This window comes from Trachypithecus francoisi, unplaced genomic scaffold, assembly GCF_009764315.1.
Source record: "Trachypithecus francoisi isolate TF-2019V2 unplaced genomic scaffold, Tfra_2.0 Lachesis_group1, whole genome shotgun sequence".
Classification (NCBI taxonomy): Eukaryota; Metazoa; Chordata; class Mammalia; order Primates; family Cercopithecidae; genus Trachypithecus; species Trachypithecus francoisi.
Window position 1 is genome coordinate 2,481,946 of NW_022681454.1, and position 22,899 is coordinate 2,504,844.

The 22,899-nt window shown below is 55.9% G+C and overlaps 3 protein-coding genes across 11 annotated transcripts in view; 2 read left to right on the forward strand and 1 right to left on the reverse strand.

The window, feature by feature from the left end:
- Positions 1-5,824, reverse strand: part of ZFYVE28 (zinc finger FYVE-type containing 28) — a 150,814-nt gene extending 144,990 nt beyond the window's left edge. For 3 of the 8 annotated variants that reach the window (XM_033213489.1, XM_033213493.1, XM_033213492.1), the window contains exon 1: positions 5,400-5,817. Coding sequence is in view for 3 of the 8 variants with exons in the window: in XM_033213488.1 (XP_033069379.1) it covers positions 5,400-5,438 (39 nt within the window). In the remaining 5 variants the exon portion in view is untranslated. Of the gene's footprint in view, positions 1-5,399 lie in introns of all 8 variants that reach the window. The other 5 variants (XM_033213488.1, XM_033213490.1, XM_033213491.1 and 2 more) reach the window with 3 other exon arrangements.
- A 130-nt stretch (positions 5,825-5,954) lies between these two features.
- Positions 5,955-22,899, forward strand: part of CFAP99 (cilia and flagella associated protein 99) — a 46,100-nt gene continuing 29,155 nt past the window's right edge. For both annotated transcript variants that reach the window (XM_033213501.1, XM_033213502.1), the window contains exons 1-2: positions 5,955-6,219; positions 14,424-14,551. In XM_033213501.1, coding sequence (XP_033069392.1) covers positions 14,441-14,551 — 111 coding nt within the window. In that variant the 5' untranslated portion in view covers positions 5,955-6,219; positions 14,424-14,440. The remainder of the gene's footprint in view (positions 6,220-14,423; positions 14,552-22,899) is intronic.
- Positions 14,547-16,433, forward strand: LOC117085056. The gene has a single exon (XM_033213503.1). It carries the CDS (start codon positions 14,782-14,784, stop codon positions 15,718-15,720), a length of 939 nt encoding a protein of 312 aa, XP_033069394.1. The 5' UTR covers positions 14,547-14,781; the 3' UTR covers positions 15,721-16,433.

Genomic DNA, 22,899 nt, shown 5'->3' on the forward strand with positions numbered 1-22,899 from the left:
TGTGGGGCCGGACACTGGGCCCTGCTTCCCTCCCCCATCTGCCCTGCCTGCTGAGTCCAAATATCAATTATGTGAAGCTCTTGACTCCCTGCCTCCGACTCGCCCATTTAACAGAAATCATACCAGACGTTTCCAGTAAGTACCCTGCCCTGCCCTGCCCTGCCAGGGAAGGAGAGCCCTGAGTGATGACAGGGTCGGCACAGCGAGTGATGCTCGCCCTCTGTCTGCAGCCCAGGCTCTTAATTGCCCTGCAAATGCCGCTGGCACCGGGCAAGGCATGTGAGGTCCCACACTCCCCCGACCACAAACAGAAACCTCAGCAAAGCGCAGGAAATGAGATGTGAGCTGCCCGCTGAGAGTCACTTCCTAGGAGGCAAGGGAGCGGGTTCTACAAAGCCACTTTAAGAGCAGATGGACTCTCAGGCGTCCGCACTGCACTCCTGCTGACCACAGCCTGAGTGCTAATGTGGAAAGGAAGGTTCTCTGGGAGGGGTGGCATGACCTGGATGCAGAGCCGGGGGAGTCCCAGAGCCTTCTGAATTCAGAGAACCCCATGCAACAGAGAGAGACCGGTGTGCAGGGCCAGCCACGCCTACTCTGACTCAGCGCTGCCAAGCATCCTCCCAGGACTTCCCGAGCCCCCTCCGTGCCAGGCGCCCGCCAGGAGAGGGAGCACCGCCGGGCTCAGCCTGTGCAGCATCCGGAACACTGACTTTCCAGCAGCTCATCTCAGAGAGAAACGTGCCAGACCAAGGAAAACCCCCTGCCACAGCTGGGCACTTGGAGTTTATCAGCTGAAAACTAACTCATCAGTAGCCTAGCTAGAAGTTATCACTCAAATCCCAAGCCCCTGGAACAGGGTCTGTGCTTGGCATGGGGCACGGACACAGTGCTGTAGGGACAGCAATTCATTTCCCAGGTGACGCAAAGCAGAGAAGTCGAGGCACATGCTGGTGACTGCCCTCTCATAGGTCCCACTCGTGCCAGGCCCCAGTCTCCATCAAGACCCCTCCCACAGCATTCCAAGCCCCAGCTGTGTGGTTCTGGGGGGTCTCTGTCATCATCCCTCACCCTCAGCCACCAGTGGGGATCCCTGAAAGGAGGACCGGGCTGCGCCTCATCTCTGCACATCAGGACCAAACAGATATATCCAGACCTTGCCCCACCCCCAACTCTGGGGGCCGCCCCCATCTGCCACTTCGTTTCCAGGGTGCCGCCCTTCTCAGCCAGGTAGCCAAGGTACAGAGTGCTGGCCACCAATGGGCAGCTCTCTTCAAGGGCCCATGACCAAGTGGGCTGGAACCCTGGAAATCCTCAGGTGACTGAGGCGGGGTTAACACAAGAGCCGAAGGGCAGGAGGTCCTATGCTCAGTACTGCTCAGTCCTGTGCTCAGTACTGCTCAGTCCTAGCAGGTTCCCACAAAACATGCCAGTGGGGTTGGCCCCCAGGTGGATTTTACAAAACCCAAAGGGTTCTTCTTTTATAAAGCACACACACCCAGCAAGTCACTCAGGCTTTTCTTGGCAAAGGCCATGTCATTGCTAATCTGGGCCTGGAATGTTTACAGGAAGTTACCGAATACACATCACTCAGTAAAGCAGATTTATAAGGAATGTTCTACAAAGCAGGAGGACAAGAAAGGTTAATAGCCCCCACTCTGAAAACGGTCTGGGGGTGCAGACAAGCGAGCTCTTCTCGGAGTGCAAGGTTGAGCATGGTAACCAGCCACACAGGAACGACCCCATCCACCTGGCCAGCATAACCCACTGAGGGTCAATTCCTCCTCAAAGATGGGAAGCACAAGTTCATCCTGCGTGATTATTAATACGCTCTTTGCTGATGGCCAGGAAATCTTGCCCAGGTCCAGGTAAGTGTCCAGGTCCCTTTCCCCCTTGCCGGGAGTTCTCACCTCCTAGTGACCAGGAACCTCCAGCCAGGTCAATCAATAGAAAGTCATAACCAAGCAAGAAACACAGCACTGACACTTTTGTTTCAAATGAAGACACCAGCCATGCCAAAATGGTTCGCCTTTGTAAAGCATAAACTCTCTTGAAAAGACTTTAAAGAAAAGCAAGAAAGTATTTCACCAACATCAACAAAGCAGGACAAGCTGACAGGTTTTCCTGCACGTCTCTTCCAGGTAGTGTTCAAAGTCAGGATAATACTTAAAAGATCTGACCACTTAATACCAAGAAAAATCATATTGGTGTTTAAAAGACTGATTAAGAAAGTGAATAGAAATATAATTTGCAAATGTCATTTTAATGTTAAACTTTTGTATTATTCATCAGGCATTCTTTTACTCAACTTAGGTAGCTAATGTAGTAGCTAATTTTTATTCAGATATCAAAATTTATGTCACACAGGAATATTTTTAAGCATTTCCAACTGCTTTTTAAAACTATAAGAACAGTGAATAATATTCTCATTTCAGAATATTTTCCACCATATTGTAATGAACAAGAAGCTCAGTGTTGACCAGGCACAGTGGCTCACACTTGTAATCCCAGCGCTTCGGGAGGCTGAGGCAGGAGGATTGCTTGAGGCCAGGAATTTGAGTCCAGCCTGGGCAACATAGTGAGACCCTGTCTCTACAAACACACACACACACACACACTTAAAAATTTATAAAAAGAAGATCACTGTGCAGTTTTAAACCAGAGCAGGAATTCAATTAAAAATTCAGTTTGAATTGTACATCTATCTAAATAAAGTGGGAAAAAAAATTCCTAACTGCAGGCAACAGTCTCCCCCAGACACATCCTCCCACAGTTAATGTTTAACACTTCAACTCGTCCAGGCCCAGAATCTTCCCAGGACTGACTTTGTGCTTATTTGTGCCAAAATGTGTTAAATTAGACAAGAAGGAGAAGCATAAAATTCAATTCATAATCCAAGACAAGAATCTGAGCTTTGGTTTGAAAAATGAAAAGCTCTGGAATGACATAACGTACTCCAACCCTTCAAACAATCAAGATATTGAACTCCAAAGACAGATCTCAAATAAGAGACAGCCCAAGTTCAGACTGCCCACAGGGCACCAGCTCCCAGAAAATGCCATGGCCAGAGACAGATCTGAGACGGAGATAGGTCTCAAGTCCAGAGCTCTGGAGCTAGTACCAGACAGCATGCCGGGAGAAGACAATGAGAAAAAGGAGAGGTTCGCACGAATCCTGTTCCCTCCCTTCTCCAGAGGCACAGAAGCTCTGGGCTGACTCCTGGGATCAGCTGATTCACTGGCGGTGCCCTCTCAGTGCCTGCCCCCTGCCTGGAAAGGCAGCTGCCTGCTGGAGACGAAAAGTTAGAAACACAATTCCTAATTCTTGGGGACAACGTCAAGTATCATGTTCTACCTTTAAAGTGTCTTCCCTAAACGAAAACAGACAAGGCCATTCTGAAATTACTCAGCTACTTATGAAACAGAGTCTCCAATTATTTTTCCTTCCTTTTCAACACAATTAGAAGAAGGGTGACCCCCCAAATGCGGCCCCACGTCCGGAGGGGCATCCCCTAGTGTCCCAGCAAGTGCTTTCAGCGACACCAGAATGTTACTTTAAGACCTGAGACACCTTTCTCCAGCTGCCTCCCGCCATATGTCACAGAAAATAATGCTGCTGCTGCACGCCCACAAAACGCCGTTTTGCAAGCCGACTTGGTTTTCCGTAACTGGTGAGGAAAGTCACTGGAACCAAACGCCACTCATACCGCTATCCAGAGGCCACCGCCCTCCCCCGGCAGAGGCGCATGGGGGCAGCAGGCAAGACCGAGAGGGGCTCGGAGGCGCCGCAGGAGAGGCTGGGCGCAGACGGCTCGGCCCCAAACCACACCCAGCGCCAGGAAGCGCAAGGCTCTGGACGAACCCTTAAGAAGTCACTGCTAGGGACAGGGAGGTTGGGAGAAGGGAGTGCCACCACAGGAACCCTGAATCCCCTCCCAGTCAGGCCAAGGCCGAGCAAGGGGCGCCCCATGTATCGTAAGCCATCAACCCAACACTCCTGCAACGACAAATAGAATTCCCCGACCTCAAAGGCGTGAGGCACGCGCCCTTCCGGGCCCTGAGTTCGCCCTCAAACCTCCATGCCGATCTTCCAAACCGACCTCCCGCCTTCCTGGAATGGGCGCACGCGAGGCACGGATTTCAGGAAATCTCCGCCGTGACAGCTCACCCACGGTGGAGGCGGCGGCATGGGACGCTGGACGGAGAAAGGTGGCCAGCGGAGGGAGGAGGGGTGGGTCGGCAACGCAGTGGCCTTGGATGTCCGAGCTGCCCGGACGCAGCGCTGGCCCCACTCCCGCCCTTGGTCGCCGCGGTGACCCCACCCGAGCCGTGCCCTCTCCCAAGATCTCAGGGCCAGGGCCTCCCCGCTGCGCCGGCCCCAGGGTGCCACCCTCGGACGCCCAGATGCGCCCTAGACCCTGCGCCGGGATCCCGAGCACCGCCGCGCCTCTACCCCGCGCCGAGCGCGCCCAGCCCTGCTCCGGCTGCAGCGGACACGAGCCCCAAGCGGGCGGCGGGGACGCAGCGCCTGCAGTGCGACTGGCGCAGCCGCCGAGGCACGGAGCGCGCCGCCCGGACCCCGACCCCATGGCGCTAGGAGGGCCGCAGGCGCCGGTTGGGGAGCCGCACCTCCAGCCCCGCCAAGGGTGCTGGCCACGGGCGCGCTCGTCCCAAGGGCCGGGCGGAGGACCTGTCCCGGATTCCAGAGGACGCGGGTGGGGAAGGGACAAGGATGGGGACAAGGGAGGGGACGCCAACTGGTCCGAGGTGTGGGTCAGTCCTGGTTCAGGAAGGGAGGCCGTTGGCAGCGCCATCAGGATCCTCTCTGGACTCGGAAGGACGGGTCTGCCCTGGACCCAGGGATTGGGAAATGTGGCTTCTCTCAGAACCTGGGGAAGAGGGGAGAGGGTCTGTTCTGGAGTGTCGAGGGAGGTCCATTCCCGGCCCAGGACAATGGGGGTGGGGGCAGGAGGAGAATGAGGGGGCATCCCTGGTTCCGGGAGGGGAGACGGATAAGTAGTAGGGGGTCTGCTCCAGGCCCGCGGGCTGGGGACCACGAAGTATAGGAGGGCCCGTCCAGGACCGGGATGAGGAGGGAGAGGGGCCCGTTGTGGCCCTGGATAAAGGGGGAGGGAAAGTGCTCCCCGGCCCGAGAGGAGGAGCAGGAGGGTCAGTCCTGGACCTGGGCTTAGGAAGCGGGGAGGGACGTTCGGACCCGCCCCAGGGACAGGGAGATGAAGGTCTGTCCAAGTCGCGGAGTGGAGGGAAGTATGTCGGCGGTGGGGGAAGAGGCCGGCCACGGACAGGAAAAGGGGGTCCGTCTCGTAGGGCTGACGGGCGGTCCTGGGGAGGGGAGAGGCCGCGGCGTGGGGGGCATCCGGCCCGAGCGGGGCCGCTCACCTTGGGTTTGTAGAGCCACTTTCGGAACCTGTTCATCATCGCCGCGCCGGCCCTGGCCGGACTCCGGGCGGCCCTCGCCCTCCGCAGCGCTGCGCCCGGGCCCGGCTGCGGCGCGGGGCGGACGCGGAGGCACGGCTGGAGCCCCCGCGCGGTCGCGGGGAAGCTGGCGAGCTGAGCCCGGAGCGCCGAGCGGGCGGCGGGCAGCTGAGCGGGACAGGTGCGCGGCCCTGAGGATGCTCTACAAGCGGTGCGCCGGGCGGACCCTCAGACCCGGGAGCGGGCGCTCGGGCGCTCGGGCGCACGGACAGACGCGGGCACGGGGGCGCGCGGCTCCTCGCTGCTCACTGACACCCCGCACTCCGCTGGTCACGGCCGCCCCGCGCCGCACATGCGCCTACGGCGCCGCGAGCCCCGGGCCCACCGCGAGCGGCGGGCGGGGCGGGCGGGGCGGAGGCGGCCCAATCCCAGCGCGCGGGCGCCGCACCCCGCCCGAGGCGCGCTCTCTGCTGGCTGGGAGACTCGCCGCGCCCGGGAGTCCAAGAAACTACAAGTCCCGAAGGACATGGCGGGGAAGTGGTGCCCAGGACTTGGCGTCCCGGGCCGCGCCGCGGCGCTGTGCATTGTGGGGGTTGTGGTCCACCCAACGGCGCCGGAACGTGCAGCCGGTTGCTAGGCGACGACGCCAAACAGCCGCCGCGTCCTGCCTACCAGGAGCTGACTGACCGCGACTGCCAAGCCCTTCGCCCCAGCTGGCCGAGGAAACTGCTGCGGCGGCAGGTGGCGGCGGCAGGAGGGCTCGGCTGCCCGGAGGGCCCGCCAGGTATGGGGGCGGGACAGGTGCGGGGCTACGCGCTGCCGACTTTCATGACCCGCCGGCCGGTTTCCTCTCACTCGCTGCTCATCTTGCTTCCCCCAAACACCTTTTCGGTCTTCTTCCCAGCTCCCCGATGAAAGTGAACGGTGCCTCTTTTTTTTCTTTCTTTTTTTTTTTTTTTTAAATCACCACTACCAGCGGTGCGTTCTAAAAAGATACTCTCCCGCCCTCGCTACTCCCCCCAATGGTGCCCTAATTTGTACCTTAAAACGCTCACCTCAATCTGAGTGCCTGCTGTGTGTCAAGCAGAGAGCTAAAAACCCACACGTGGCCTCACTTACACTTCCCATTGACAGTCGGAGAAGCAGGCACAACGAGGCCGGCGTGCCCTGGCTGTGGGGGTTGCATCCAGATCACGGCGGGTCTGGGTTGGCCTGACCCCACAGCGCTGCACTTTTCCCTGCCGCACCAGCACCACGTTTCTGGCGTGTTGTGAAACGTGTAGATGTGAGACACAGGAGATGGAAATCATGCCCTGCTCGGTTCAGAATTTAGAAATATGACCTGTTCCTGGTTGTCCTTATGGCCAGGGCCAGGTACTCAGAAAGTTCCGTGGACTCCATGACCACTTTATTCCATCAGACTCAATGTGAGCCTAGGTGCGCTGGCATCTGAGATTTCTCTTAGTTGGGGGTGGGGTCCATGTTCATTTTTGAGTAACTAATTGATTTTCCCTAACTTCCTCTTCCTACCACGCAGTCGACCCTCTGAAGGGCAAAATCCCTCTGGAGTTGTCCCTTATCTCCAATCCCTTCCCACGTGTTCTTTCTGGAACCTACTCCAATCAGATTTTCACCCAGTCACTCCTCTGAAGCTCTTTATCAAAGTCATCCTTGACCTTGATGTTGCAAAATCCGATGATCAGGGGTCAGTGCTCATCTCTTCCTTGAACTGTCACCACCAGGTGACCCAGCCGACTGTGCCCTCTCCGTAACACACCATCCTCCCTTGGCTGGAACAGATTACTCTGTCAACTTTTCCTCCTTGCTCCTGGCCACTCCTGCTTGATCTCCTTGGCTGGTTGCCTCCCTTGCTCACCGACCTCTCAACACTGGAGACCCTGGACTCAGTCCTTGGAAGCTACTCTATCCACCCCCTCCCTGCGGGATTTCCTACAGTCAAGTGGTTATATAAACAACCATTTTCTCCCAAACTTCTCAAAACCTGCATCTCTAGCCTCAACCCTGAAACTCCTGTTTACCTGTTCTTCACCATTTGGACACCTAACAGATCCTCTTAAATTTAACGTGTCCCAAACCGCACTCTCAATCTTCCCCCGTAAAACTTGCTGCTCCCAAAGCCATAATTTCTTCAGCACAGGATCTTGGGGTAGACACTTGATGGGCTTGTCCACTGAGTGAATGGCTGTTCTCTTTGGGTCTATCCTTGGCCAACTCCAGGTCCTGGAGCAGTTTTATCTGCTCAGAGCTTCCCTTCCTTTGTTTTATAGTTTGAAATTGTGCATGGGATGAAGTCTGAACCTGGGGAAGTGGGGTATCAGTTAGGTTTAGCTGCATGTATTGAAAAATCCCAACATCACAGTGGCCTCAACAAGGATATTACTCATATTTTTATAAAAGAGGTTGCCGGGAGCGGTGGCTCATGCCTGTAATCCCAGCACTTTGGGAGGACGAGGCGAGCGGATCACGAGGTCAGGAGATCGAGACCATCCTGGCTAACACTGTGAAACCCCGTCTCTGCTAAAAATACAAAAAATTAGCCAGGCATGGTGGTGGGTGCCTGTAGTCCCAGCTACTTGGGAGACTGACGCAGAAGAATGGCGTGAACCTGGGAGGCGGAGCTTGCAGTGAGTCGAGATGGCGCCACTGCACTCCAGCTTCTCCAGCCTGGGCAATAGAGCGAGACTCCGTCTCAAAAAAAAAAAAAAGAGGTCATGGAGGCCAGGCGCGGTGGCTCACACCTGTAATCCCAACACTTTGGGAGGCCGAGACGGGCGGATCACAAGGTCAGGAGATCGAGACCATCCTGGCTAACACAGTGAAACCCCGTCTCTACTAAAAATACAAAAATTAGCCTGTCATGGTGGCGAGTGCCTGTAGTCCCAGCTACACGGGAGGCTGAGGCAGGAGAATGGCGTGAACCCGGGAGGCGGAGCTTGCAGTGAGTGGTGATCACACCACTGCACTCCAGCCTGCGCGACACAGCGAGACTCCGTCTCAAACAAAACAAAAAAAAAAAGTCCTCAAGGATTGACTTTTCTAGCTGCCATTCACATTTCTTCATGATCCAGGATGGCTGCCCACATTCCTGCCATCACCTCCTCAGCCCAGGTACCAGCTACGAAAGAGAAGATGGATATGCCCCTCTCGTTCAGGGAGACTATCCAGAAGTCTCACACCTTTCCACTTCTTGAAGGTGATGGGAGAACTTAGCCACAAGACCATGCCCCAGCTACCAGGGAGGCTAGGAAATGCCGTCTTTCAGTTGGGCAGCAGTAGACCCAGCTAAAAGTCAGAGTTTTTTTATTTGGGAGGAAAGGGGGAGTGGAGTTTGAAAAGCAACTAGCAAAACCTGCCACGTGGGATTGTGCTTTAAGCAGAAGCCATGGGGGCGTGGCTTGGCAGCAACCCTTAGGACACTGGCTTTAATCAAGAGAAAAGATTATATTTTAATTAACATACATTTGAGATCTTAGGTAAATGAATTATCTCCTAGTGGTTGAGAGTGTTGAGCTGTTTTGTGTCTGATGGAATTTAAACTCCTCATATAATCTCATTTGTGTCTATAAAATATTTCCTAAGAAAAGAGAAGCTTCAGCCCACCCTTTTTTTTTTTTTTTTTTTGAGACGGAGCCTTGCTCTGTCGCCCAGGCTGGAGTGCAGTGGCTGGATCTCAGCTCACTGCAAGCTCCGCCTCCTGGGTTCCCGCCATTCTCCTGCCTCAGCCTCCCAAGTAGCTGGGACTACAGGTGCCGCCACCACGCCCGGCTAATTTTTTGTATTTTTCAGTAGAGACGGGGTTTCACCGTGTTAGCCAGGATGGTCTCAATCTCATGACCTCGTGATCCGCCCGTCTCGGCCTCCCAAAGTGCTGGGATTACAGGTTTGAGCTACGGCGCCCAGCCCACTCTTTTTTTTAGATGGAGTCTTGCTCTGTCACCCACGCTGGAGTGCAGTGGCATGATCTCGGCTCACTGCAACCTCTGCCTCCCAGGTTCAAGCACTTCTCTGCCTAAGCCTCCCAAGTAGTTAGGATTACAGGCACCCGCCACCGTGCCCAGCTTATTTTTGTATTTTTAGCAGAGACGGGGTTTCACCATGTTGGCTGGTCTGGAACTCCTGATCTCAAGTGATCTGCCCACCTCGGCTTCCCAAAGTGCTAGGATTATAGGCATGAGCCACCGTGCCTGGCCTAGTCCAGCCCACCTTTAAAGTTGCCTTAAATATAAGATAGTCAAGTCCTGATCAATGGAGTTAAAAATCAATATGAGAAAAAAGTCATTAAGCTTGGGAATTAAATTCCACTTCCCACATAGATAGTACTTCACTATTAAAGCTGAACTTTGGAAGACTCAGGTGGGAGGATCGCTTAAGGCCAGGAGTTCAAGACCAGCCTGGGCAACATAGTAAGACCCCTGTCTCTACAAAAAAAAAAAAAAAAATTAAGTACAAAATTAGCTGGGCGTGGTAGTGCACGCCTGTAGTCCCAGCTACTTAGGAGGCTGAGGCAGAAGGATCACTTGAGCTGTAGTGAGCTATCATTGAGCCACTGCCCTCCAGCCTGGGTGACAGAGTGAGACCGTAAATCAGGAACAAAATAAAATCAGGCTGAGAGTTTGAGAATGAGTGAACACATGAATATAGCTGAGATGCTGAAAGCAGGCGTCAGAAATGGATGAATTTTAATACCTATTTCCTCCCCAAAGATGTGATTGTTTTGATGAAGTTCTTAGGCTAATTTCAGTGGGATTCAGAATTCAAGCATCTCTTTTCCTTACATCCACCTTCACGTACACCTGCTCTGGGCCAGATTCAGGGTCCAGAGGCCCCGCCTCAGCGACCTTCAGGCCCGACAATGAACCAGGGTTCCAGGGTCAGGGGAGGACAATTTGAGTCAGGCTGGACTCCAAAGGGGCTCCTCTCCCCGGCATCCCCATCTTCAACTTGGTTTGTCCATTTATTCCTTCCAGTTCATTCCTACCAGGTCCGCCCTGGATTGGGGGGCGGGCTTGGCATGGCCCTCTTGCTCTCCTCCACTTGCATCACCAAAGGATGCCTAGGATCATCCTTTCTCCAGAATGCTCCAGCTCCAGGACAGGGGGAGACGGCAGGGAAACTTCCACCCTGGGAGCAGCTGCCACCACACTCACGCAGACCACCCACTCCCACCGCCCGCACCAGGCGCAGGAAGAGGCCCTTTCCTGGGTGTATACCCAGTTCCTCCAGACAGAGCTGTGTCCAGAGCAGATTAGAAAAGGCTGGGGCAAGGGGACCCCATCCCAGGGCAACCTGACCCGCACGTGATGTGGAGGCAGGGCAAGAAAACTCATTCTTTAACGTTGTTTCTCTAAAAGTAGACTTTTTACATTTATTTATTTATTTATTTAACAGGATCTCAATGTGTCACCCAAGCTAGAGTGTGGTAGCACAGACGTAGCCCAGAGCACCTTCGACCTCCTGGGCTTGAGGGATCCTCCCACCTCAGCCTCCCGAGGAGCTAGGACTACAGGCACACACCATACCTGAGTCATTCTTTAATTTTTTTTGTAGAGAAGTCCCCAGTTACGCTGTGCAGTTTTAAAAAGCGCCTCAATGTGGCTGACCTTGGTAAAGATGGGGAGTGGGATTTGTGAGCTGTGAACTCACTGCCTACAGGGAGCCCCCACTGCTCTCTGCAGTGCCTGGAGTGAAAGCCACAGGTCCCCCATCCCCAGTGAGCAATGCCCCAGAAAAGTGCTTCCTGCCGCCAGCAGCCTATTGCCCCCTGGCTGTGTTATGGCTGCCTAGATCCACCTACCCACCAGGGTTGGCCATGACGTCCACACTGCACCGCACGGCACCACACGGCACCACACCCCTGCCATACTGGTGGCCTGGCCTGCTGGGACCCTCCCGAGGAAAGGGGCTGAATTCAGAGAGAGCAGGGACTTAGGGGAGCCTGTCACAAGCTTAAGGCCCCACCTGAGTGTTCCTGCCGTGGCAGGCTCGAGGGAGGGTGCTCACTGGGCCTCCTGGGCCTTTCTGCTCACAGCTGTCGAAGTCCTCACCCCAGAGGCTCAGCTAGAGGGGGTCAGAGGAGAGTGAAGGGACACTGAAGCTGGGGTGGGGTGTGGCTGATCTCTCTTCCATGGCCCAGCCTTCCAAGAAGCAAAGGTTCCCTGCAGGGTGGGCTGAGGTAGCTTAGGTGGCAGGTCCCCAGGGGCAGGCCATGGAGGGAGTGGGAGCCCTCAGAGGGTCTGGGCAGCCTCACCCACAAACCTCCCTCATCTAGCCCAGGCAAGCCTGGCTGCAGCATCTACAGCTCAGCATCTGTGGATTTGCAGGTTTAATGGCTTCTGATCTGGTGTCCTCCAAGCCAGCAGCATCACTGTCTCTTCCTTTGCCCTGAATCATCAGGACCGCACTGGCAGAGGAACGCACAGCCAGGCAGCCTTGCTGGTCTCCAGACACGCGGTGGGGGAAGGTGACCCAGCCAGGACCCAGGGCAGGCTCCCGGGCAGTAACGGTCCTGGCCGTGCCAGAGGCTCATGCTCGCTTTGTTCTGGGAGGCCTGGTCTCCAGGGCCTGTTCTCAGCATTAGGGCTTCAAGCCAGATTTCCAAATTCCAAGCGACCTTTCTTCTGGCCTCCTTAGAGAGAGGCTCCTGCTGGCCTCTGTGTCCATGCACAGCCAGACTGGTCCCTACAGCAACCCCTAAAAGGACAGCCCAGCCAGGCACGGTGGCTCACGCCTGTAATCCCAGCACTTTGGGAGGCTGAGGCGGGCGGATCACCTGAGGTCAGGAGTTCGAGACCAGCCTGGCCAACATGGTGAAACCCCATCTCAACTAAAAAAATACAAAAATTAGCCCGGCATGGTGGTGGGCGCCTGTAATCCCAGCTACTCAGGTGACCAAGGCAGGAGAGTTGCTTGAACCTGGGAGATGGAGATTGCAGTGAGCCAAGAGCGTGCCATTGCACTCCAGCCTGGCCAACAAGAGCGAAACTCTGTCTCAAAAAAAAAAAAAACAGCCCATGTCAGGCCTCAGGTGGTGCAGCCAGCAGGGAGGTGGGGACATAGGCCCTGGGCTGATGCCATCCCTGGCCAGGGCCAGCATCACAGCCTCTTTCCCTAACTGTGCGGTTAAACCTACTCGCAGAACATGCCAGGTGCTTCTCCTGGAGATACCCCTGGAAGCCCCTGCCCTCCTCCTCTGTCCTTGTCCGGCCAGCCAGTGTCACCCTGGGGCTACCTGCATTGTGGCCTGGAAATTCCCCATGACGACAGTCTCTTGGGTTCAGCCCCTACTTCCCAGGGCACCCCCAGCCAAGACTCCTCTGCATCCCCTGACTCTTCCTTCACTGAACACGTTCAGGGGTGTCCCCGGCTCTGAAATATCATGACTCATTCCCTGTGCTGAGCTGCCAGGGGGGCCCTGTCTGTCCAGAAGACCGCATCCTTCAGTTCTAGGGTATTTCTCTCTCTTATCTTTCTGGAACTCCTGTTAATTGGGGTTTGGACCGTCCAGAATAGTTCCCTAATTTTCCTAGTGTTTTCCCTACTTTCTACAGCTTCATCTTTTTCTACTCAGGGAGATTTCCTCAACTTTGCCTTCCGTCTCCTGCTTACGTTTTCGGTTCTGGCGTCATATTTTGGCTTCCACAAGCCCGCTCTTTCTCCAACCATTGCTTGTTCCTTGGGTGCTGTAGCTCCTCTTCTCTTGCATGGCAGTGCCTGCTTTCTAGGCTTTTTCCTGCCTTGTGCATCGTTTTCTCCTGGTTCTTTTCTTATGGTTTCTATGTTTCATGTCAGAGGTTTCTCTAAAATGTCTGGTGACACCTGGCCTCCCCTTCTGTCTGCATCTTGGCCAGGAAGAGAGGTGGGGGGCAGATCAACATGGACCCTTTAGCACAGCCAGGATCGGCATCTCACTGAGGACCCTCCAGTGTCAGTGGTGGTTATGGGGGTCGTTTGTATTTTTTTAATCAGTCTCCAGCCTGGAGGGTCCAGGTCTGGGGACTGCTACCTGGGGCTGTCCTAGCTTGTTGCAGGGTAGAGGAGAGGTACTCCCACTGTCCCCAACTTTGGTGGCCCTGCAAGCCCAGCCTGGCCCCAAGCAGCTGGTCACTCGCGGAGCAAGAGGAGGGTGAGAAGGGCCCCCCTCTGCCCAGTGCTGCACTACTGTCCTACGTAGTCCAGCCAGAGCCCAGGTCTGTGCCGCACCCAAGGATGACGGCCTTTGCTGACAGGCCCCGCCTCCTCTGAGGATAGTTTGGGGGCCACATGTTGTCCTTAGAGCTGGTTCACAGGGTCCCAACCTCACCCTAGGCAGCTTCTCCAAGGTCACCTGGGAGGGGCTCTGGGCAAGCCTGTCCCCTGGAACTGCTGTACCTCTCGAGTGTTCAGCACCCCTGCGAGCCCTCCCCAGGGCCCCCGTCAGGATGGCGGTGTTGACCCCAGGGACCCCAGGCTCCTTCTTGCCTCAACCATATGTGATGAGGTCACCCTCACCCAGGACCTTCTGCTCCCCAGCAGGGTCTGACGAAGAAACCGTCACCTTCCCGGGCAAAGCTGAGGGATGCTAAGAGGCTGGCTTGAGAGGTGCCTCTATTCTCTGCCATGGGCCCCTTGCAGGGGTGGATCACCCCATCCAGGAGGCATGGCTGTGGGGACTGAGGGGCACTCAGCTGGCTTGGGGTTGTGGTGATGGGGGGCCTGAGGGTGAACTCACCCAGGCCAGCCTGGGCTCCTGAGCTGCAGAGGCCTGCAGGAGACAGTACAGGACATGAACCTTGGGGTACCTGCCAGGGCCCTCACTCACATCGGCACTCTCCACTGCTGCAGGTCCAGCACCCTAGCCAGGCCCCCAGTCACATCCAGCCTCCCCACTGCTATAGGCCCAGCACCCTGGCAGACTCCTGTTGCTGCTGGGGAGGGTCCTGTCGCCACATCCCAGGTCTGGAAGGTATAATCTGCACCATTTGTTCTTAGGATCCTGCCCTGAGAAGATGGCCTACTATGGAAAATGCATTGAAACTGTGATCGAGAAACTCGACACATTTACACCCAAGAGGGACAACCCTGAGCAGTTCCTAGAGGCTGTGGCCACCTCCCTGCAGGTAGGGTCTGCCGGGGGCTCCTGGGAGGCTGCGCCAATGGCACCTGTCATGCAGCTGTTCTCGTTAACTGCATCAAATACCTTCCTAACAACTGCCTTCCTTCCAAACGGGGAGAAGCTGACAGTGTTTTCCACAGAGACCTGCTCTTTGTATACGGAGGTGCTCCTGGCACCCAGAATGTGTGTCAGGCCAGGCTCTGGTGAAAAGAAGCCTTGGCCAGAACCCGGGATATGACATCCACACTGAGGTTCTATCCTCAGTTAACACAGACGAGAAGGGTCAGCCCTGGAGTGCCCCCATGCCCCACCCCCACTTTGGGGGGCATCTTATCTCAGGAAATGGGTCCTCCATCCCCCAGGGGCCCCAGGGCTGTGGCAGTGAGGGTGGGTGAGGCCACAGCTTGCGCTGTATTTGTGGTAACCGAGACTTGGGAATCACTGACCAGGTCTCCGACAGAGGCAGGGGCTGGCCTGGGCAGTGAGGCCCCCGGGGAACCGAGGGCTACAGGCATCCATACACATCTCCTTCATCTTCCTACCCACACCTGGAAGAAGTCACAGGCCCACCTGGAGGCTACCCAACTCTTGAGCTCCTGTCCTCCTGTCCCTGAGTTTTCCTTAGAGCTCCATCCTGGTCCTGGCAACCCCTGCAACCTTGGCAGCCCCACCCCACTCAGGGGCCTCCCTGCCACCCAGTCTTGGCTCCCACCCCCAGGTGCTGATCTCACATCCGCCACCTGTCAGTGGCAGGTGCCCAGGGAACAGGAGCTTGGATTGCAGGGCCCCTGCCTCCAGGAATGTGGAATGTGGCTCTGGATAGGGCCTCCAGAGGAAGCTGAGCCCACTGGGGGAAATCCTGGGGGGCTGTCTCATGGGCCATCACCGGCCCATCATTGCCCAGGAGCAGGGAGAGGGCACTCGCCCCCTGGAAGGAGGGCGCTGGTAGCAAGTGTGCTAATTCAGGCTGCCTGCCTGTCCTTGCAGACCACAGCCTTCTGTGCTGCCCTGCTCTGGATGAACTTGGCCTGTGTGTGCCGCTTTCTGCGTGGTCCCTGGGGGCTGCCCTGGCCATGCTCCAGCTCCAACCCCAGCCCTCACTACCTGCTCAGACGCACCTGTGCTGTTCCCCCAGGCCACAGTCTGAGCCTACCTTCCCTTGGGGTAGAATGAGGGGTTCACCCTTCATTAGTTACCCCTGGGGCAGCCTCAAGAAAGCCCAGTGGGTAGGTGGTGTGAGTAGGTTACAAAGGCTGCAGGGGTTGGGGCCAAAGCCTCCACCATAAGAGAAGGCCTGGGGCCCTGACACGTCCCTGCTCCCAGCTTCTGGAAGAGGCGCCTCCTCCGGCGGGGGGCTGGCAGCCAGCAGGCAGTGGAGAAGGGAGCAGGGCCTGTGTGCAGAGCTACAGGCTTCCGTGGGCACCGCCTTCCCTCTGCTTCAGCACCCTCCGGCCCCCAGCTCTTTCCCTGAGTCCCTAAGCACTGCGGGGAAGTGACGCAAACAGCTGGGGCCCAGATTCATCTACACTCCTCTTCCCAGCTGAAGGCCCCTGCACGACAGGCACACCCCTCATCCCACCGGCCCGCCCTCCCTACGCCCGTCCATAACAGACAATAGTGAAGGCCCTGGTGCCCTTGGCCAGAAACCTGTCCTGGGAGCTGGCATCACCCACCCCACTGCCTGGGCCCACCTGCAGCCCAGCCCCTCTGTCCTGCCCAAGAGCAGCTCCAGCAGCTCCTCCTGTCTGTCCCCTCATTTCCCTCGGGATCTTTCCTGTCAGCCACCCGTGCTGCTACTTCTCTCATCCTAAAAACATTTGTTTAAAGTCCTCTGGGCCAGGCGCGGTGGCTCACACCTGTAATCCCAGCACTTTGGGAGGCCGAGGCGGGTGGATCATGAGGTCAGGAGATCCAGACCATCCTGGCTAACACAGTGAAACCCCGTCTCCACCAAAAATACAAAACATTAGCCAGGCGAGGTGGCGACGCCTGTAGCCCCAGCTACTTGGGAGGCTGAGGCAGGAGAATGGCGTGGACCCAGGAGGCGGAGCTTGCAGTGAGCCGAGATCGTCCCACCGCACTCCTGGCCCCACTGCACTCCAGCCTGGGCCACAGAGCGAGACTCCGTCTCAAAAAAAAAATAAAAACTAAAAGTAAAGCCCTCTGTACTCCTCTGCGGCTCCCGCGGTCCCCGCCTTCCAGACATCTAACAGACTCCTTGAAGTCCCTGCCATGAGCGGCAGCTCTTCCTGCATCCTCCTTCACGCCCCTCCCGGCAGGCAGACTTCCCCAGCCCTCCACCCACAGCCGGTCTGAGTCGCCCCCTCCTCCTTGCTGCCAAATCCAGTGGTGCAGCCTCAGCTCCTCCGACCCAGCTGACCCCACCCCCAGCTCCGGGGCCTTCCAATCAGCTTCCTGGGTACCCCCCCCCCCCAACCAGCCAGCCTGCCTCTCACCCGGCAGCCACTCCTTCGCCGGCTCGGGCCTCCCCTGTCGGGTGTGCAGGGTGCTGCACACACTCCTGGTCCCCTCGCCTGCTGACAGCTCCTGCTCCTCCCTCATCCTTGACCTCTCCAGAGCCTGGACTCACATCTCCCTGGGTGTACAATGGGCACCTCCCGTGTGACCCGTCAGCAGGTGAATGAATTCATGTGACCTCCCCCGAAGCTGCTGATCCTGGTGTCCCCAGTTCAGCAGGCGGCCACTCCGTCTCCCCTTGCTTGAGTGGGAACCCTGACGCCTCCTGGGCACCCGCATTCCTCTAGCCCACATCTGTCCATCATCAGCTCTGCCTTCAACTCTGCTGTGCGTGCACTCTGCTCCAGCAGCACTGGTCTCCTAGTGTTTCTGGAACATTCCACGTGCTCCCCGCTGCACTAGCTGTTGCCTCCACCTGAGAAACTTTCCCCCTGACGCTCTCTTGGCCTGCGCAGCCACACAGCACCTTGGCAGGGAAAGGGGGTGTGTTTACCCCTTCCTCAACCAGAAAGTGGTAAAGTTCATGCCTTTATTTCTTAATAATAGCCATTACAGAAAAATGAGTTTGTTACAACAAATAGTTTGGGTTTGGGTTTGTTTTCTATAACCCACAGATTATTAATGGTAGATGAGACTAGTTGCTACCTGGCAAGTCACAACGTGACGACCACAGGTGTGCGTTTCCACAGGGAGCCTGGCACACCGATAATACTTGCAAACTGGCAGAGGCAGACACAACGGATCATCCAGAGGGCTGCCCACCAAGGGCACAGATGCTCCCGTTGGTGGCAAGGAGGCTTGTTCCTCAGAGGCACTGGTTTTTCAGATCCTTTCTTTTTTTTTTTTTTTTTTGAGACAGAGACTCCCTCTGTCGCCCAGGCTGGAGTGCAGTGGCATGATGTCGGCTCACTGCAAGCTCTGCCTCCCAGGTTCACGCCATTCTCCTGTCTCAGCCTCCTGAGTAGCTGGGACTACAGGCGCCCGCCACCACGCCCGGCTAATTTTTTGTATTTTTAGTAGAGATGGGGTTTCACCGTGTTAGCCAGGATGGTCTTGATCTCCTGACCTTGTGATCTGCCCGTCTTGGCCTCCCAAAGTGCTGGGATTACAGGCGTGAGACACCGTGCCCAGCCTTTTCAGATCCTTTGAAAAGCCTCTCCCAAGCCTGAGTGGAATGGTGCGTTGGATCCTGATTCAGTTTGGACAACTCGTTTTCCTCTCCAGGTGTCAAGAAATTGTTGCAACTCACTGATTTTCCTAGGCCAAGGCTCAAGACTGCCACTTGCCAGAAAATTACACAATACAGAAACCAAATGGCAGACTCTGGACAGCAGACTGCAGTGAAAGGCAGTGTTTTGGGTTAAATTGTGCCCGCCCCCCCCCCGCCAAAAAAAAAATACTAAGCCAGGCCTGGTGGCATGTACCTAGTCCCAGTTACTGGGATGTCTGGGGAAGGAAGATCCACTTGAGCCTAGGAGTTCATGTCCAGTTTGGGCTACATAGCAAGATCCTATTTCTCTCCAAAAGAAAAAAAATGAGCCAGGCATGGTGGCTCATGCCTGTAATCTCAGCACTTTGGGAAGCTGAGGTAGGAGGATTGCTTGAGGCCAGCAGTTTGAGACCAGCCTAGGCCACACAGCAAGACCTTTTCTCTATTAAAAAAAAAAAAAATTAGCCAAACATAGTGGCATGTGCTTGTAGTCCCAGCTACTTGGGAGCTGAGGAAGGAGGATTGCTTGAGTCCAGGAGTTAAAAGCTACAATGAGCTATGATTGCACCACTGCACTCCAGCCTGGGCAACAGAGTAAGATCCTAGCTCTTAAAAAAAATGTTGAAATTCTGCCCGGCGCGGTGGCTCAAGCCTGTAATCCCAGCACTTTGGGAGGCCGAGACGGGCGGATCACGAGGTCAGGAGATCGAGACCATCCTGGCTAACACGGTGAAACCCCGTCTCTACTAAAAAATACAAAAAACTAGCCGGGCGAGGTGGCGGGCGCCTGTAATCCCAGCTACTCGGAGGCTGAGACAGGAGAATGGTGTAAACCCAGGAGGCGGAGCTTGCAGTGAGTTGAGAACCGGCCACTGCACTCAGCCCAGGCGACAGAGCGAGACTCCGTCTCAAAAAAAAAAAAAAATGTTGAAATTCTAACCCCTGGTGACCTATGAATATGACTTTTTTTAGAAATACAGTCTCTGCAGATGTAATTAAATTAAGGATTTAGAGATGAGATCTGTTACAAGCCACCGTGGGACTGACTAGCCACCTGTCCCTTTGCATCTTGGGTGCACCCAAGGTCAAGTCCAAGAAGACACAGGTTCTTGCTGTGAGGGTAATTGGCTCTCATGCTTTCAGTGTGGATTGCCAGTTGGCTCTCCATGGAGATCCACTGCTGCTCTCCTGGGCAGGTAGGGAGCACTTGTTCCCCCATACCCTCCCCAACCTCATGTGCAGGCAAAACTTGTTATCTCTGCCAGTCAAATAGGTGGGAAAAGTCACTTTATGTTTTTGGTTTTTTAAAATTTTTTGAGACACTCCCTCACCCAGGCTGCAGTGCAGCTCATGGCCACCTCCACCTCCCAGGTTCAAGCAATTCTGTGCCTCAGCCTCTTAAGTAGCTGGAATTACAGGCATGAGTCACCGCACCCAGCCATCATTTCTCTTGTTACATTTTCCTAAGTTTTGAAGCAATATGTATTTCTCTTTGAACCATCTGTTCGGACCTGTATCTGTTAGGAAACTGTGTTTGGATCCAATAAAATCCAGAGAAGCAGTAACTTTAATCAATTAAAGGTATCTTTGCTCATATGAGAAGCAGTCTGCAGACAGGCAGTCTAGAGTGGCTTCAGCAGTTCCATGGTGCCATGAGGAACTCATTCCATTCCCCTCCATGCAGCCAGCCTTAACACGTACTATTGCCTCATAGTAACTAAATGGCTGCCCTACCTCCAGCATTGCATCAATATCCCAAGTGAGGAGAGGGGAAAGGCAAACAGTATAAGGCATGTGCCAGCTGAATCTACCTTCCTTTCAAGGTGCTTTCTTGGAGGCCACACCTTGCAATTTGTCACTACATTTTACTGATTAAAACTGTCACATGGCTCTATCATCAAGGAGAGTTGCAAAGTATGGTTTCAGCTGAACATATTACCATGCCCAACAGGATGGCATTTTTTCTGTTAGGTGGGAAGGAGGGTAGAAGGGATGCTGTGTGGCCCTGCAGCCTCCTTTTCCTTTGCCTACTTTTCTTTTTTTTTTTTGAGGCGGAGTCTCGCTCTGTTGCCTGGACTGGAGTGCAGTGGCCGGATCTCAGCTCACTGCAAGCTCCGCCTCCCGGGTTTATGCCATTCTCCTGCCTCAGCCTCCCGAGTTGCTGGGACTACAGGCACCCGCCACCTCGCCCGGCTAGTTTTTGTATTTTTAGTAGAGACGGGGTTTCACCGTGTTAGCCAGGATGGTCTCGATCTCCTGACCTCGTGATCCGCCCGTCTCGGCTTCCCAAAGTGCTGGGATTACAGGCTTGAGCCACCGCGCCCGGCCTCCTTTGCCTACTTTTCTAACTGACTTCAGGCTTTGCGTTACTGATGAGCAAGTATTGGTGACATGAATCACAAATCCTGTTGTTAATCAGCCTCCTGGCCTCGCACCCCTCCCCTGCACCCCCTCCCCGCAACCCACCCCCGCCTGGCCCTGGTCTAGTTCTTCCCCAACCCTGTGAGTCCAGCAGACAAGTGCACTTCTGGAGGTGCTGAGAGACCCCTGCAGTGATTGTGAATGCTGGACCCTTCACTATTGAGAGCCTGCTGCTGTCCCTGGTTGGGGACTGAGGAGCCCTGAACTTGACCAAGGCCCAAGATTTTATCACAGACTCAGAGACTCTTGGGCAGCCACAGGCCGGTCTCAGCGACTGAGGCTGGTTCCCCATTAGGAGCCCACTCCTGTGGCAAGGGCCTCCCCTGCCTCCTCTGAGAGAGAGAGCCCACCTGGTCTAGGCCCATCTCTGCTGGCCAGGTCAGAAGGACCTGGTCCAGGGCCCCTGAGGCATGTGTCACCCCTTGCCCCCACCCCCAGGCCCCAGGCCCCTCTCTGTGAATAGGCTGGACACCACGTGTCCTGGTGGCTGCCAGCCCAGCATTAGTGGCAAGGACCTGGCTGTGGGCCTGGTCCGGCCTGGCATGGACTGGGATGTCATTTACTAGCTTCTCACTTGGCTCTGCAGCTTCCAGGACCCTCTGGCCCAGTGTGGCCCTGCCCAACCCCCCTTGCCTGGGGCTGATGGCATAGGGCTCAAGGCTCTGACCTTATTAAAAATGCATGCTCACACTTCCGAAACACAGACGTCATTGATGAGAAGTGGAGTCGCTGTTGCCTGAGCCGGGGAGGCCAGAGGAGGTTGTCAGCAGCGTCTCGCAAAGTCATCACCCTCAGCGGCCACGCTGACTCACTGCTCTCAGAAGGGTCTGTCCTGGCTCCTGGGCTCCTCTGACAAGATGTTGTCAGTTACGCGGGGGGAGGTCAGTGCCCTCGGTGTGGGTACAGCCTGGCAACTGCAGGAAACTGAGAGGGAAACTGAGGTGCCAGCCCCCAGCGGAACCCCTCCTGGCAGCTCAGTGGGGGAGCCCTCACCCACCGAGCCCCTCTCCGTGCCCAGCCTCACTCACAGGATGCCACTGGGTCCCCGTGATCTATATGAAGGCAGGGCATTCTCTTTCCTCTCTGGCGAGCGCCCAGGTGACCGTCTAGCCAGGAAAGGGACAGTAAACAATCCACGCCGCGACTGGGACAGGCCATGTCCCGCGAGGGCTGGTCAGGAGCACAGTCCTCCCAGCCATGGGGTGATAGTGCCAGGAGGAGTTCGCAGGCAGAGGGAACAGCCAGTTCCCCGATGAGGAAACAGGAGGCCAGTGTGACTGGAAGAGAGCCAGGGCGGGCTGGGGACTCCGAGGGAGCTGGGCATGCCCATGCAGGGCCTCGCTGGCCACGGTGAGGAAGGACGCCTGAGGCGACATCCATCTGAGAAACCTCGTCCTGACTGCTGGGTCGAAAAGAGACTTGAGGGGAAGCAAGAGGAGAGGCAGGGAGAACAGCCAGGGTCCCCCAGCCGAGGGGCCAGGAAGAGAGACAGAGAGACACACTGGGATCAGGGAACCGTGTTTATTGCGCTACGAGGTTGGCAGGGGCAAGCTTGGGTGGAGCCCAGGAGGCTGGTTTCAGACGCACTCATGTGAGACGTCCGCCCCAGTATCCAGGAGAGGCCCAGCGGCAGCAGGATCGAAGTTTTTGAGTTCAGGGAGCGGTGCCAGCTGGGGTGTCCATTTGGCAATCAGAATACTGTCAGCCTTGAAGCTGGCTGCGATCACTCAGAAAGTGGATAACGAACAAACGTCACCATAGGGGAACTGCACCCTGAGCCCCTCCAATATGTGGAGGCTGAGAAGACAAAGAGGCACCCACAATGGAATCCTAGAACAAAGGGCTGTCCCCGGGAGAACGTTGCTACCGGCTGGCATTCCAGGGGGAGTCCAGAAACCAGTCCTGGCACTCTCAGGAGAAAGGGATTTAAATTTAACATGGGGAACCTTGTGCTTTAAGCCGTTGCAAGGGCTGGAAGAACTCATGCTGAGTCAGTCCTGGCTCCCAGCTGGTCAGGGCACTGCAGGGAGCAGCTCCCCACCACATCGAGTGGGAGAGGCAGGGGCGAGGAGAAGGCTCTGGGAAGCCCAGCATCTACCACCCCCGGGGAGCTGAGGAAAAGAGGCGTCGCCCAACCTTGCCCCTGCCATTTCTCCCATAAGTGTGTATCTTGCTAGCAGAGCCCAGGCTGCACCCAGAACCCCAGAGGCAGAGCTGCTGAAGCATGTAGTTGTCAGGCCTCC

Excerpts from the sequence above, each read along its gene's own strand:
- LOC117085056 (XM_033213503.1), top strand. The coding sequence starts at position 14,782 with ATGACATCCACACTGAGGTTCTATCCTCAGTTAACACAGACGAGAAGG.